General features: G+C 37.1%; 1 protein-coding gene across 2 annotated transcripts in view; it reads left to right on the forward strand.

The window, feature by feature from the left end:
• The window catches only part of ANO10 (anoctamin 10), a 144,847-nt gene that overhangs the window by 35,806 nt on the left and 91,830 nt on the right, over positions 1 to 17,211 (forward strand). For both annotated transcript variants that reach the window (XM_032235659.1, XM_032235658.1), the window contains exons 6-8: positions 354 to 923; positions 4,093 to 4,148; positions 7,554 to 7,628. In XM_032235659.1, the coding sequence (XP_032091550.1) occupies positions 354 to 923; positions 4,093 to 4,148; positions 7,554 to 7,628 (701 nt within the window). The remainder of the gene's footprint in view (positions 1 to 353; positions 924 to 4,092; positions 4,149 to 7,553; positions 7,629 to 17,211) is intronic.

Here is a 17,211-nt window from a genome sequence, read left to right on the forward strand (position 1 = left end):
CTGGGTCCTCATTTTACCCACCTCGGAAGGATGGACGGCTGAATCAACCCTGAACTGGTGAGATTTGAACCACCAAGCTGCAGAACTAGCAGTCAGCTGAAGTGGCTGCCGTACTGCACCCTAACCACTGCGCCACATCAGCTCTTGTAAATAGGACCCATATTTCCATTTTGGGAGATGGCTTGTTTTGTCTTGGTTTGACTTGATAAGTTCAGGAAATAGTGACATGAAGATTTATAAATAGATTTATTATACGCTATATAAATTCACTGAAAGCTAATCCCATTTAGCTTCTGAGTCTGGTTGGTTAGGTATTGCTACCTAATGATATTTATTTTTTTCCCCTCTCACAGATGAAATCCGCTGTTATTTTGGTGAAACACTTGCTTTCTATTTTGCCTTTTTGGAATATATCACATTTGCTTTAATTCCAATGGCAGTCATTGGGATCCCTTATTATGTTTTTGATTGGGAAGATTATGATAAGTATGTGCTATTTGCAGCATTCAATCTGCTGTGGTCTACTGTTATCCTTGAACTCTGGAAACGATCTTGTGCTGTTATGGCTTACAGATGGGGAACATTGATGATGAAGCGACAATTTGAGGAACCAAGGCCAGGATTTCATGGGGTTTTAGGTATCAATCCTGTCACTGGCAGAGAAGAACCCATATATTCCAGTTTCAAAAGACAGTTACGGATTTATTTTGTTTCAGTTCCATTTGTGTGCCTTTGTCTCTGCTTTTCACTTCAAATAATGATGATTTATTTTGACTTGGAATTCCAAGCACGTTTATATTGCGAAGAGAACCAAAATGAATTAAGCGCCTTGATATTATACATGCCCAGCATAATTTATGCTGTTGTGATTGAAATTCTAAATCGAATGTATAGATATGCTGCAGAATTCTTGACCTCATGGGGTAAGATTATTCCACCTTTTTCATATATCTTGTTTATTGCTACTATATTAATATGCTCTATAATATAATTAGTTTCACTCTTGTATGATAGTAAAACTGTCATAATTTAGATGCCAAGATAAAACCTGCAATAAAATAATTAGTACGAAGGAACCTTATATGCATAATTACAGAGGATTCTCATTATGGGCACTATTTATCTTCAATAAAGTTACTGTGAACACTGAATTAGCGAGTAATGAAACCTCTGCTGGAAATATGTATATTACACAACAAATTTTCTTCTTTCTCTCTTTTCTTTTCCTTTCCTTTCCTTTTCTTTTTTCTTTTCTTTTTTTTTTTTTGCTGCTCTCTGCATGTTTACAGATGACTGAAAGCAAGTATTTCATCTGATTTTTAAGAGGTGATCAAAAAATTACTGCTGAAAACATTGAAATTCAGCACTCTTGTTTGTGACTGTTAAAATATCCATTTTGTTTAGGTTTTTTCCCCTAGAGAGTTGATATCTATGAATCCAATATTTCCCTGTTAATTTCATTATTTCAAAGCTAATGCAGAGTCCTTTATTATCTGGAAAGGAAAGATCTATTATTTTATAATAATTACTTTATAAAGTAAAATTTGGATAGATGTGAGAGAATTGAATTTTACCTTATAACAGATTATGCAGATTTTGAATCTAAAATGGTAGATCGCTATTCTATGAAGCAGACTGACTTTGACAAGTTACGATTTCATTCTAATCTTTCTAGATTGGGCAAGGTAAAAAGTAATTTGAGTCTGTTAAAGTTTTGGAATAAAATATAACTTTGAATTTAAATAAGATAAAGGCAAAAACGTTAATTAAATAAATTAATGTAGCTACCTTGCAATTGTATCCTACATTTTCCAACCCCACTTGATTAACAAAGTTGATACTGAAGGCTTTGCTACCAGGGTAATTGCCAAGTTCTTGTTAATTCCCTCATACCAAATTTTATTTAAAAAGGATTTTCTATAAAATGGCTTGATTTAAAATTATTTTAATCGTGTCTTATTAAAGAATTCATCCAAAACTCACATATGGATTATCAGACTATAATCAGACTAGTATTTTTAAACTCAGTGCAGTTTTTCTTTCTACACTGTGTACACAATTATTAGGCAAGTTGTATTTTGGAGGATTAATTTTATTACTGAACAACTACAGTGCTCTCAATCAATTCAAAATGTTAATAAATCTCAAACCTGAATATTTAAGAAAGTAAAAGTTGTGGCTTTCTTACAAGAATATCTGTGCACAATCATTGGGTAACTATTAGTGTGCAAAATTATTATGCAACTAAATGAAAATTTGTCCATCTTACTCGTTTATTTGCACTGTTGAAATGAGAATAATAAACAAACAACTCAAAATCTACAAATAAACATTGCTGACATTTCAAAAAAAAATCAGTGATCAATATAGCTGTCCTTCTTTTCAATAACAATCATAAGCCGTCCATTCATGGAATCTTTCAGTTTCTTGATCTGTTGGTGATCAGTTTTTTGTGCAGTAGCAACCACAGCCTCCCAGACACTGGTCAAAGAGGTGTACTGTTTTCCTTCACCCTAAATCCCCCATTTAAGAAGAACCAAAAAGTTCTCAATAGGGTTTAGGTCAGATGAGGAAGGCAGCCATGTCATTATTATTTCATGTTTAGGGCCTTTACTGACTAGCCACACAATGGAGTACTTTGATACATGCAATAGAGTATTGTCTGGCATAAAAATCAGTCCTTTTGAAAGATGCAGACTTTTTAGAAGTGTCTTCTAAAAACTGGCAGCAGGTTTGGGAGTTGATTTTGAGTCCATCTTCAACCTGAAAAGGTCCAACTAGCTCATCTTTAATAATACTAATCCTACATCTGCAACTTGCTGGCATCTGAGTTGAAGTGGAGCTCTGTGCTCATTAATGATCCAGCCATAAAATCTTTGAAAAATCTGTCTTCAGATATTTCTTGGTCCAATCTTGCTGTTTCAACTTATGTGTATTGTTTAGTGGTGGTCAGATTTCAGCCTTCCTTACCTTGGCCATGTCTGTGTGCTAAACGCATTGTATTTCTGAGCATTCCAGATAGGTTGCAGTTCTGGAATATGATAGCATTGTAGGATAATGGATTCCTGGTAGTTTTATGTTTGATTCTTCTCAAATCTTTGGCAGTTAATGTGTGTCTTTTTTTCTCAATATGTTTATTGAGACCTTATTGATTAGGTACTTGCATTTGATGGCTCTGTGATCATGCCCAAATATCTTAGCAATTTCAAGAGTGCTGCATGCCTCTGAAATATTTTTTACAATTTTTTTTAATTTTCAGAGTCAGTTAACTCTCTTGTTTGGCCCATTTTGCCTGAGGAAAAGAAGCTGCCTAATAACAACACACACTTTGATATAAGGTGTTGATCTCCTTAGGCCTCACCCTCACTTATTATACAACTACACATCACCTGATATATTTATATCCACTAAGATTCAAGTTTATACAGCTTGGGAGTGGCAAATATGCATAAAATAATGATACAGTCAATATATTCATTTGCCTAATAATTGTGCACATAGTATAGTAGTATGGACTCTAGATTACTGAAATTGATAGTGCATCTTCTTAAAATCTAAGTGGTCTGATGTTTAAAATAACTCTATAATAAGAAAAATAAAAAAAAATTATTAGGAAACAACTATTGCTTTAAGATTCCTTGATTAAGACTTTCTGGGCTATTGAATAAAAGTCAGATTGTTAACACTCTTTAATAATTGACAGCTTCAATAAAAAATGTTAACTTTGAATGTAAAGTTTTTAATGTTTTGTTTAAACATTTAATGCATTCTGTAAAATTATAAATCTCAAAGTAATATGAATAGAAAACCTTGATGAAAAAAAAATCTTACCTCCTTAATTTGTTAGACCTTTTAACAAATAACTTTTAATGTATTTAGTTGTACTATTTTATTTTTATGTTTTTGTTTCGCTGTAATGAAGTTATTAACGTAATCAGGCATACAAATGATATAAATATTGTAATTTAAAATATACATTCTGCAGTTTCTCACACTTTTCATTTTTATAGTCACTCTTACCTTCATTTGAAAACAAAATATTTCACTTAGTATAAATGGTATCTAATATTCTCAATTTTAATTGAATTTCAGAAAACCATAGATTGGAGTCTTCATATCAGAATCACTTAGTTTTGAAAGTCTTGGTGGTAGGTATAATTGAGGCATTTTGCTTATGATTGGTAATAATCTCTGCAGAAAGCCAACTGAAGTGAGTTTGACTTTAGAGTGCTGTTTTTGATCATAAACGACTTCTGTATTGATCATGGCATCCAACCTTTTGGCTTGCCTGGGTTGCATTGAGTAAAGAGGTCTATGGATCGCATCGGGGGAAGAGAAGAAGAAAGAAAAGGAGGCACTGACATCCAACTCTTTCTAGCACAGTGCAAGATAAACACACCCAGCCTCAACTTTTGCTTTTGCACATTAAAACTAGCTATTTCTATAACACCAAATCTTTCATACAACAAAACCAAGATCAAAATTTCTTTTTTTTTCTTCATATGCACAAATTCCAGAAGTGATATCCAAATAAGAACATATTTTCCTCTTTAAATAAAGTAATCAAGTTAACCATTCTTGCTTTATCTTCCTTGCTATGGAAATAATGTGTATTTCTATTTGCACCTAGTAATCTTTATGAACTGTCACCATTTTTATTTACAAAATTAATTGTATTCTTTCAAATTCTTTGGCCTAAAAAAACAGGGTGGTGGTGTCTTTTTTTCCCTTTTCCCTTCCTTTTTTCCTTCAAACTACTATACTTTTTAAAAACAAAAAAGACACCTTTCTTCTTTTATGTCAAAACTTTCTAATACATCTTATTCTTTAACTAACATACAAGCTTTAAACTTCAATATTGCATTTAGCTCCATCCCTCCAAACTACCCTTTATAGAATAATTATTTTCTTTTATAAACATCCTTTTTAACATAGAGTTTTCTTTTAAACTGGTACATCATTTTCTTTTACTTTCTCTTAATACAGGTACTGTCAAATACATTTTCAATAGCTTTTGCCTACTTTAAGAGTTACTAAAGCATTATATATATGTAAATATATATATATTTGCAAATTTTGGGTTAAATCTTTCTTTCAGTTGCACATAACAACCAGAGAAAAATGCATCATGATTCCAGTTAACTCATTAAATTTAAGTCATTCTTTCCAGCTTATCTTCATGGAGTAAAAAAAAAATTCTTCTCTGGAAGTATCAAAGACTTGAAGTCCTTTCTTCTTATCACAAGATCCGCAAACTTGTTAATATCCTTAAAGAAAAAGTCCTAAATTTGTCTATTTTCTCGGAGTTCTTCTTTCAATTGTATTAAGTGGTTTCATTTGAACCATACTAGTGAAGTAAAAATGAAAGTTAATATCCGGCTCTTCCAAACCTGCGATAAACTCCTCTGCATTTTCAGCTACTTGTGAAGTTGCCTCAGTAATTTGGTAACATTCTCCACATTTTGCATCTCACAAGTACTTTGAGAGGATTTTTAACCTCAGAGAACAATTGATCTACAAATTGACGTATTTTATTTAGAGACCTTTCAAATATATCTCTAATACTTTGCTCCACCATCTTGGCTTCCTCTTTTAATCAGAATCAAAAAAGTTTAGCTACCCACAGCTGAGAAGATCAAGCTGCCAGTTACTACAATAGTAAGCTAATATCATGGCTTCAATCTTTATCTTTCTCAGCTTTTTTTTCTTAGCCCACTTCTTTATTTGGCTTGCCTTAGTAGCCTTCTTTCTTGTTCTTTAAGACAAAAAGAAATCCTTAAAATGGTGCGAGTCTTCAAAAAGGTATAGCTGTTGCTAGAAAGAGCCTCTTTTAAATTGATAAGGTAGAATAATAGTCTTTGAAGGTGATTAAGATAAGGAAGGCATAACTTATTGTTGGTTTGAAACATGAATTTCCAAACATGACAGCTTCTTCAGCCCACCGAACAAATTGTAGTCCATTCCCTCCCAGCTTTTAGCATGCAGGCAGCTTCAGAGTTCAACTCCAAAAGCAATCTGCCAGCTTGCAGCTATATTGAAGAGTCCAGAGGGAAAGTTCTTTGGTACATTCTGACTGGGTGGATCATAAAAACTGATAATATATCAATTCTTTCAGTTAGAAGGCAGAAGAGCAACACTCCATGAAGAAATCCTTCAGAGATCTCTTCCCATGTGTTTGTTCAATTAGCCACGTCCCCGTGAAGTACTAACAAACTTTTCTTAAGCTTATTATTTTGAAGTAACTTCTGCTCAAAGAAACTGCCAGATCCATAACCATAAAATTGCAGTGAGAAAGTTAGATTGTTATGGGATCAGTTATGTTGTGGGTCAGGATTTGTGATGGATTTTCTTAAAGCGTTCTTTTACGATGGAGTAGCTCTCTTGATATTGTTGCTTCTACTGCTAAAAGGTAGGATAATAATATCTGTACATCAGATATTTCATATTTAGGGAATGTAAACTCTAAAATCTTATTATTTGCTATATCTTTTGAAAATTGCAGTTCAAATTGTATGTTGACATTGTTAGAATAAAATTTTAATTTGACTTACTTTTATGATACTAATTAGTATCTTAAAGATAACCCAAAAGGACTATACTTAACTCATTGTTGCAACTAAAAAATTTATAGAGCTGATAATGAAAGATTATTTTCTTCTACTGTGGATAAATGCTTATGAGCTGATCACCATAGATCAACTTTCAGATAATTATTTGGGGGAAATCTTTGCTTTCCTATCAAGTAAAAACTGTTCCACACAGTGCAGTAAAAGATTACAGAGCTAGTAAATTTCTAGTTTGTCATTTTTAAAAAATCTGTATGAATAAAAAGGGGATTCTATGTAGTTGAGTTCTGAAATATTAAATCTATGATATAAAGTTGTTATTTGTAAGCTTATATTATATATAAAATGTACATGTTTATTTTTAAATAAGACCTTTTAAATAAGCACCATTGCTTATTTTCAAGTCCAGAAGAAAATAAGTCTGGGTCTTATTTTCAGGGAAACACGGTAATAGACAATTACTGTTATTCAGGGATAATAATCCAAATTATTTTGTCCTAATTATAATTTTTGGAAAGTTTCTTTTATGTGTATGTGTGTATGTATGTATGTATGTATGCATGCATGCATGCATGCATGCATGCATGCATGCATGCATTTATTCTTAGTGGAGAGAAGAATCTCTCAAATAAATTATAACTGGAATTTGCAATTCTAGTTTGACAAAATGGGGCATTAAACATTTTAAATTCAGATTTAATCTTTCTTTTGGATAGAAGAAAAGGCATAAACATTAAAATTTAATTAAAAATAAAAACAGCATAGATTTTACCTTATAATCTGGGTTGTGGTTACTTGATTGAAGTAGCATTGTAAATCTTGGGATCTACCTCTAGTTCATAAAATATTTTTCTCAAACTAATTAAAATCAGTTATACACACTTTATATATGTGTGTTTGATGGCTATGCCATATGAATCAGACATTACTCTTTCTGAATATACTGATAGAATGCCCTTTTAATTAATTTTCTATATTTTTTTGCAGTTCAACTTCTTAAACTGCTTTGCTTCTTTATTCTACATTGCATTTATCTTAGTTGACATGAAACTTCTGAGACAGGTAAATTTTGTATGACATGTTTTTAAAAAGCAAGTTAACTTATTTTCTTAATAAATTAATTAAAGTTGTATATGTTTTCAGTTACTTGATTAATTTATGTTTGTACTTAATTTATATCAAGCTTATTCAAACTATTGCTCAATCTTAAATGGCTTGGGTTAAGAAATTCCCAGAACTATTTTCCTGTTATTAAAACAATCTTACATTTACTATTGCACTGATTTATTTGTTCACTGAAAGAACTACTGAAATGTGTTGTTATAAAGGCTGTGTTAGTATGTGTTTGCTTGTATCAAATTTATAAGACTGTTCTTTATTTACTAAACAATGTTCCATGAAAATAACACAGTTCTCCTGAGTTGGTGAAGATAGCAGACAGGATGGATTGTCTCTGGCCAGTGACCAATCGGACTGATTCTATAGCTGTGACATCACTGGTACCCCTGGTGACTTCTCTCAGCTTTAGACTCAGTCCTATCAGGACTGGACACATAAATTAGCTGTCCTCCAAATTAATTAATTAATCATGTCCATTTTTCCAAATTTAATTCCCCAAAATTCAAATTGACTCGTCTAAAGTTTTGCTACTGCTCTTCTCAATCGTGAAGGCTCTTCTCAATGCAAACAGCTTTTTTCCTGCTCTTCTGAGATTGCGGGTGTCACGATGTAACTCTGGAGTACCCCGTCACACATAAGCATTGGACAAGCCCATGGGCGGCAACCCAATGGCTGTTGCCCACCGTGAGACCACCTCATCTGGCAATCCAGTGCTGCTGCTCTGCTGGCTGCTCTTCAGCTGCAAAAACACCTCCAGAGGCTTTCTCCCCCCCTTCTTTCAGAGCTCCAGCGTCCATTTTCTGTGTGCCAAAAGCTCTGGTGGCCATTTTGAATTCACCTGACTGTTTAATTTGGCGCCAAGTCTCTTCTCAGCACCTAGCCGCTTCAGGTGCAAGATTCATTGTGGTGAGTCCCTGAACCACCAATTATCATGGCTTCTACGAGGGGGGATCAAGGCCAGGCAAGCCCAGTCATTTCACCCCCTGATAGCCCGGTGGCAGGTCCATCTGGGGTAACAACCACAAAGAAAAGGCCAGCCCCAGAGCCTTGCCCTAAGGGCAGGCCTCCTAAAATGTCCAAGGCTGCCCAAAAGGCAGAAGACCATCATCAGTGCCAGCTGGACAAGAAGTTTGCAAAAGCGCAGAGCTTAGCTGCTCAAGCTTCTGCAGAGTGCCCTGCCAGCCGTCATCCATTTCTGCTGGACCCATTGTCACTAGAAAGCCCAAGGCCCACTGATCTGTCCTCAGATAGTGAGGAAGAATCACAGGAGTCTTCACACCAACCCAATTCTGGGCCTATTGAACCATCTCCAGCTCCTTCTGTTTCACAGCTTCTCCTGAGATACAGCCTTCATTTTTAGTGCCCCAGGGTCCTTCACTATCAGTAGGGCTGGATATGGTCTCCATTATATCCGAGGGGATTGCAGCTAGCCTCCAGCAACAACAACAGGATGCTATTCTAATGGCTTCTCTACCTGCTCCCAGTGTGCCATCACCTAGACCTTTTCACACCAGCAAAAGTCCATCCACACAATCAATCCCATCTCATTCTGATCAGGCCTCAGTGGGGGTGGAAGAGAAGCAGGCAGTTAGGGATTCTGACTCTGAAGATGAAGATTTAACTCCTGACCAGCCTACCTTCGTAGGATTATTCAAACCAGCTGCCTTTAAATCCCTTCTACTTAAGGCCAAGAAGATTTCCAAGGTGGGGTTAGCCCTGCCTCAGGTTGCAGATTCAGGAATGGGGGAACCAGAGGATCCTCTTTTTCTTTTCTTTTTTTTAATATAATTTTTTCTTTTTATTACATAGACAACACATAGACACAACAATAAAAAAAAGAAAAAAAAACCACACAAAAAAAAGCATAATCACATACAGCATGTCGGTGTTTTAACATCCATAATCTCGAATAACATTTACCATCTCAGATTTTTCATCTAGTATAACTAAATACCTCACTTTCATTGTACAGTATATGTTCAGTTACAATTAGTATTATTCTTTTTCCAGTAAATCATAATTCCCCTACATTCTTGATTGTTTATTTGATAACAGTATACCTTTATATAATCCCCATGTGATAGAAAATTTTTTTTTTACCAACCATTTATATTTGTATATCACTATTTTCAATTATGCATAATTCCACCAATCAACTATCAGGTATGCTTATGTTCATTATTATCCTTGTACATCATACATTCAAACAGAAATCTTATTCCTTCATTTTTCAACAAAAATATTCTAAATAGTCGCTACATATATATACCAATTCTCAATTATTCCCTTTAATAAAATTATTTATCAACAACAAGATATCATTGTAATATGTTCTTAACGTTATATATTATATCACCAATCCTCTATCAAGTATACATAAAATCATTATTATCCTTATCCTTTTTAAAGCAAAAAATTCTAAAGTATTCAATTCATAGATATATCAGTTTTTCATTGTATCGTTGTTAATTTATTTCACAGCATGATTGTGTTTTCATTTAACTCCTTCAGTTAAAGCATGAGTAAAACATTTTTCATTTCCAAGTTTTTTCCCCCAGCCACTGATAAAACAAGTCCCTTATCTTATAAAATTGCTCGTCCTCTTGTTCTCTAATTTCAAGTTATGCCCACAATGAAAAACAAGATGAATTCTATAAAAAATTACATAAAAGAATTTTGGACTTAGACTATGTTGATATTTGTATGATGGGAGACTTTAATGGCATCGTGAACCAAAATATGGACTATAAAACACACAAAAGAAAAAAGTTAAATAGAAAATTGCTGCCAAAATCCTTCTTTAGGATGATAGATGAAGTAAATCTAAAAGATATATGGAGAGAAAGAAATGTCAAAAAAGAACAATACACTTTTTATTCAAATAGACATTCATCATTTTCTAGAGTAGATATGATATGGGCTTCAGCAGAATTGAGCTGCAATGTACAAGAAATTGAGATTGGAGCAAGCACTTGGGCGGACTACAACCCAATTTCAATTAAGTGGAAAGGCCAAAGGGCAAGATCTAGATGGACATTAAATAACACCATATTGAAAGAAAAAGACTTTGTACAAAAAATGGAAAAAGAGTTAGTCCTTGTCTTTAAAGAAAATAGGAAAGAAGATACAACAATGCAGAATCTTTGGGACACAATGAAGGCTGTTATTAGAGGTCTCATAATAGACTATACAAGGAAAAGAAACCTAAAGAAAAGACAAATGCATAAAGCCTTAGATAATGATTATAAAATACTTGAAAGAGAATTACAGAGATCGCCACAAAAAAAGATGTTAAGATAAAAATGGATATAATTAAACATAAAATGGACCTACTGGAAAAGGAAGAACTGGCACAAAAAAATTAGAGGTGCTAAACAGAACTATTTTGAAAATGCAAATAAACTAGGCAGGTGGTTGGCATATAAGTTGAAAAAAGAGAGAGAAACAAAGAAAATATTCCAATTAAGAGATGAACAAGGACAAATTCAGTATGGAAATACTGAGAAAAAAAATATTATACAAGACTACTATGCTAAGCTCTACGAACAAGAGAAAGTGGAGGAGGGAGGAGTCAAAAAGTACTTACAGGATGCCAATCTTCCCCAGATATCAGATGAAATTAGAACAATGCTAGAAAGTAAAATAACAATGATGGAGCTAACAGATGCACTTAAAAAACAAAACAACGGGAAAGCCCCAGGACCAGATGGACTACCTGTGGAATTTTACAGAACATTTGAAGAAATTTTGACTCTCCCACTCCTACAAGTTATGAATGAAGGTGATGTTTGAGAGTACAATACCGAAGTCATGGTCAGAAGCATATATTACATTGCTACCCAAGGAAGAGACCAATCTAACACAAATTAAGAATTATAGACCAATCTCTTTATTAAATTCAGACTATAAGCTATTTGCATCTATACTAGCAGAGAGACTTAAAAAATATTTAAATGGCTTCATCCACTCAGATCAAAATGGCTTTTTACCTAAGAGACAAATTAAAGATAATATGAGAATGATTTTGAATACTTTGAATATTATGAGGCCCACCCCGAAAAACAAATGGCTTTGATGTTTCTTGATGCGGAGAAGGCCTTTGACAATGTGAATTGACAATTTACGTTTTTACAACCGGAGCAGATGAACTTTGGTAAGAAATTTACTCAAACCATATGAATGATATATCAGAAACAAGCAGCAAAGATAATGGTAAATGGAGAATTAACAGATCCTATTGAAATAAAGAGAGGTACGAGACAAGGTTGCCCATAATCACCATTACTCTTTGTCTTAACATTAGAGGTCTTAAACAGAAAGATCAGAGAAGAAGAAGAAATAAGAGGAATGAAAATTAAGAAAGAAGAATATAAGCTACAAGCGTTTGCAGATGATCTAGTCTTTATTCTTGAAGATCCATTAGAAACAGCACCCAAACTGCTAGAAAGAATAGAGGAATATGGAAAAGTAGCAGGCTTGAAAATAAACAAAGACAAAACAAAGATTATGACAAAGAATATGCCAGCAACACAAAAGGAAGAGTTGTCAGAAACTTTGCAGATTCAAATTACAAGCAAGGTTAAATATTTGGGGATATATCTATTACCTAGATGCAGTACTCTTAAGGAGGACAATTATACTAGACTAAAACAACAAATAGCGACTGATCTGATGAAATGGGAAAATTTGCATCTATCAATGATGGGAAGAATTTCTACAATTAAAATGAACATTTTACCTAGAATTTTATACCTGTTCCAGACGATCCCAATCAGATTGGGTAAGGAATTTTTTCAAGATTTAAACAAAATAGTTTTGAAGTTTATTTGGCAATGGAAAAAAGCTAGAATAAAACTTAAATTGTTACAAGATGCTAGAATTAGAGGAGGATTGGGCCTACCTGATTGGGAGCTAGACTACCAAGCAACAAACTTGATGTGGATTAAGGAGTGGATATCATTAAAAAATTCTAGATAATTGAATGTAGAAGGTCATGATTTACTGTTGGGATGGCATGCTTTCTTATGGTATAAGGGAACTAAAGCACATGGTTATTTTAGACGACATTATATAAGGGAGGCATTGTTATTAAACTGGGAAAAGGTTAAAAGATTACACTACTTAAAAATTCCAGTCTGGATATCAACAATTGAAGCATTTTCATATCCAATAATATATAAAAAGGAACAAACAGTTAGATATGTTGAAATATTGAATGCAGAGGGTGAACTCAAATCTATTCAAGAATTGAAACAAGAAGGGATAGAAATGAACTGGTATTCATATGTACCAATACAATCTAGATATAATGAAGATAGAAAATCCAAAGGTTTTTACAATAAAATGACTGAGTTAGACAAAATTTTAACAGGTACTGATGAAAAAGTAATTAAAAAACTATACGGATATTTATTGGAGGTTAAATTACAAGAAGAACAAGTCAAAGAAACTATGATAGTTTGGGGAAATTTTTTTAGGTATGGGATTGATTTAGAGAAATGGCAGAAACTGTGGTCTCAAAATTATAAAATGACAATGTCTACGGCATATAGAGAAAATTTGTATAAGATGTTTTACAGGTGGCATCTACCCCCAACCAGAATTGCAAGAATGTCCAAGAATAAATCAGAAAAGTGTTGGAAATGTCATCAGATACCGGGCTCATATTATCACATGTGGTGGACTTGCATTGAAGCTAAAAGATACTGGACTAAAATCCACATGTGGTTGGAGAAAATGACACACAAACAAATAGACTTTAAACCAGAGGTCTTTTTATTGGGGATCATACCAGAAATTTATAACAAAGGCTTAAAATATCTGATTGTAAATGTGTTAACAGCAGCCAGAATCATATTTGCAAAAAACTGGAAAAATGAAACAATACCAAAACAGGAAGAAGTTATTTGAAAAATAATGGACTGTGCTGAAATGAGTAAATTGACACTTGAAATTAGAGAACAAGAGGATCCTCTTTTTCTGAAGTGCACCGTGGTAAAAGAAGTCATCCCCTCTACCAAATTATTTTTGGATCTGGTCCAAAGACGATGGGGTTCCCCGGGATCGGGTCCCCTCCCTAATTCTCTGGACAGGAGGCTCTACAATGTGGGGCAAGAGCTTGCTCAGTTCCTGGAAATCCCATCCCTGTGGCGGCCCTGTCCTTCTCCTTGGTTCTGACAGGGGCCCCAGAGGGAGTTTTGAAGCCTGAAGATGCATTCAGAGCAAATGCTGGTCAAAGGGCACCAGGCTTCGGCTTGGGCAGTTAGATCATCTATCTCTGCTTCCTTTTTCAGCAGAGCTGCCATTCTCTGGATCAAACAGATCCAGGAACGGCTTCCCCCTTCTGATACTAGGACCCATAGTGACCTCAACAAAATTAAAGCTGCCATGGAATTTGCGGCTGACGCCTCCCTCAATTCGGTCAGATTTTCATCTAAAGACATGGCTTCTTCTGTTTCTACCAGAAACAGTGGAAGCTGGCTTCAGCTCTATTTGAGGGAGAAAAACTTTTTGGGGCTCCGTTAGAACCCCTCCAGGTGGAATCTCACGACAAGCGCAAGGTCCTGCCTTCCCTTTTTTGGAAACCTGAAAATAAATCTGCTCCCTCATACCACAGATCTCCCTTTTGGGGAGAGGATGGGGGGTTCTATGCCTCTCATCCCCAATGCCAATTAAACTTCAGGTAGTCCTACCAATCTCAGGACAGATTTGGGAAGGGAAATAAATGTCTCCCTCCCAAGAAACCTTTTAAGGGCTCTTCCAACCGACCATTCAGACGTCAGAAGTGACTATCTGGATGGTCTCCCAATAGGGGGTTGCCTGTCAGCCTTTGCCGATCGGTGGACAGCCATAACCACGGACCAGTGAACCTAAATACAATAAAATTTAGCCTGTTGTTGAAATTTCTCCCCCCCCCCCGATGCTTTTTCTCCCTTGTGCTGCTTCTTGGGAACCATCTCGCAGGCTCCTGATGGAACAAGCCATCCAACACCTGATGGAGATCCAGGCAATTCAATCGGTCCCTCTGAATCAGGTAGGTCAAGGGTCTTACTCACAACTGTTTGTTGTCCCAAAAGATCAGGGGGGTGGAGAGCAATCCTTGACCTAAAGACTCTGAATCTGTATATCAAATACTGCAGGTTCAAAATGCTTTGCCTCCAAACAATTCTGGAAGGGATCAAGGAGGGTGACCACCTAACATCGGTGGACTTAATGGAGGCATACATCCATATCCCATATACTGCCTGCCCACAGACAGTACCTACGTTTCTGCTATGCATCAAAGCACTACCAGTACAAGGCGCTCCCGTTTGGCCGAACATTGCGCCGAGAGTGTTCACCAAGATATTAGAAACAATAGCAGTCCATCTTCATGCCCAGCCCATCAGACTACAGTGCTACCTTGACGATGTGCTGATACAGGTCAGCACACCAGGCATGCAGGGATCTCCAGGCCAGTCTGTCAATACTTAGGGAACACGGGTTCTCCATAAACATGGAGAACAGATCTATCACTGGAACGCCAAACCTGTTGGTCAATTTGAGGGACAGCTAAGGTGTTATGCTCCATCCTGTGTGGTCGACTTGGGATCGACTCAGCCAGTCTGCCGGGACATTGTCCACCCCGCTGATGTGTTCTGTGTGGAGAGACAATAGATGATGTTCCACCCAGGTGCCCAGGCGATTCACCTTGTCCATCAGAGCAGGGGACCATGTGTCCCCTTGCCGGTTTATATGTGCTTTCATTATTATATTGTCCGTGAGGACTAGCACATGTGAGTTTGTCCCAAGGTCTCGGAACTGCTTGAGCACTAGATGAACAGCTCGCAGCTCAAGCCAGTGTTTTCTCTCGCAAGGAGACCAGGTGCTCTGTGTCATTTGAGAGAGGAGATGGCCCCCCCCAAACCGCGAGGGTGGCATCCGTGGTGACCATGATTCAGGCTGGTTCCTGGAAGGAAGACCCCTGGGCTACTTTTGGAGAGAGCCACCACCCCAGGGACCCGGTTACCTCTGTTAGTAATGTGATAAGTCTTGGTGAGCAGCTTGTGTTGCCTCTTTGGAATGGCAATAGGAACCACTGCAGTTTCCGGCTGTGCAGTCTGGACCAGGGGACAATGCTGAAGCAGGAGACCATCTTCTCCAGCAGTTGGGAGAGACAGAGTAGAGATGTTCTGCGGCTCCTTTTCACCTGTCCAGCCATCTGCTGCAGACTGGAGAGACGGTCTGGGGAGAAAAAGACTGTGTCCTGCACCTCTCAACAACAAGCTGCCCACCTTGGGCCCCGGGTCAGCAGGGATGGATGATCTCCATTGCAGGTGGACGGGGGGGGGTACTATACACTTGTGATGGTTCAGAGGGTCATCAGCAAGATGATCAAGGAGCGGGTTGAGCTCATTCTTCTAGCCCTCACTGGCCATGCAGGCCATTGTTCACAGACTTGGACAACCTCTTGGTGGCCCCTCTGTGGCGGATCCCCCTGCACAAAGCCACCCTGACACAAAGCTCGCTCATCCATCCCGACCACTGTGGATACAGTTGACCCCTTGGAGATTGAGCGGACAGCCCTAGCTGCGGTGAACCTCTCTGCAAGGGTCATTCAGACTCTCCAAGCCTCCAGGCGCACCTCAACCAATCGTATCTATATAATGCCACCTGGAGGGCCTTCCACACCTGGTGCAACAGTCACGATATTGTCCCAACCTTAGCATCAGTTCCAGCAATCTTTGACTTCCTCCAGCAAGGACTGGACTCTGGACTTTCTATCAACACCCTAAAAGGACAAGTGGCTGCACTAGCGTTGGTTCTCATATCTCCATTCTCCGAGACTCACTCTCACCATCCATTAGTGACTTGATTTCTCAGGTGAGTGGCCAACATCAGCCCTCCCACCATGCATAGTGCCCACCTGGGACCTGGACAGAGTTCTGGATGCTCTCACTAAATCCCCCTTTGAGCCACTTGGCACCATCTGCATGAGGTACCTGTCCCTGAAGGTCGGCTTTTTGGTGGCAATTACCTTTGCACGCCACATCTCTAAAATTGCAGCCCTGTCCACTAGACAAGACCTTTGTATTTTCCATGAGGACAGGGTGGTGCTTCGACTTGAGCCAGCTTTCATCCCAAAAGTCAATAGTAGATTTCACAGGCCCCAGGCGATCGTCCTCCCCAATTTTTGTCTTTCCTCTGCGCATAGAGTTTAGCGCAAATGGCACAAGCCGCACATTCCACATCTACATCTCGAGAACTGCTTCCTTCCAGTGCTTGGAGGCCTTGTTTCTTTCTTTTCATCAAACTAACATGGGTGCCAAAGTCTCTTCCAGGTCTGTCGGACGCTGGATCCGGTCCTGCATCTTGAAAACATATGGAGTTCTTGGACTACCTTTCCCACCTCATGTGACAGCGCATTCAACATGCAGCGCAGCTGCCTCGGCAGCATGGTCTACCCAAATCTCCATGGAGAAAATTTGCAAAGCGGCTACATGGTCTTCACTATCTTCATTCATCAACCATTATAGACTAGACAGAT

This window comes from Thamnophis elegans, chromosome Z (assembly GCF_009769535.1).
Source record: "Thamnophis elegans isolate rThaEle1 chromosome Z, rThaEle1.pri, whole genome shotgun sequence".
Taxonomy (NCBI): Eukaryota; Metazoa; Chordata; class Lepidosauria; order Squamata; family Colubridae; genus Thamnophis; species Thamnophis elegans.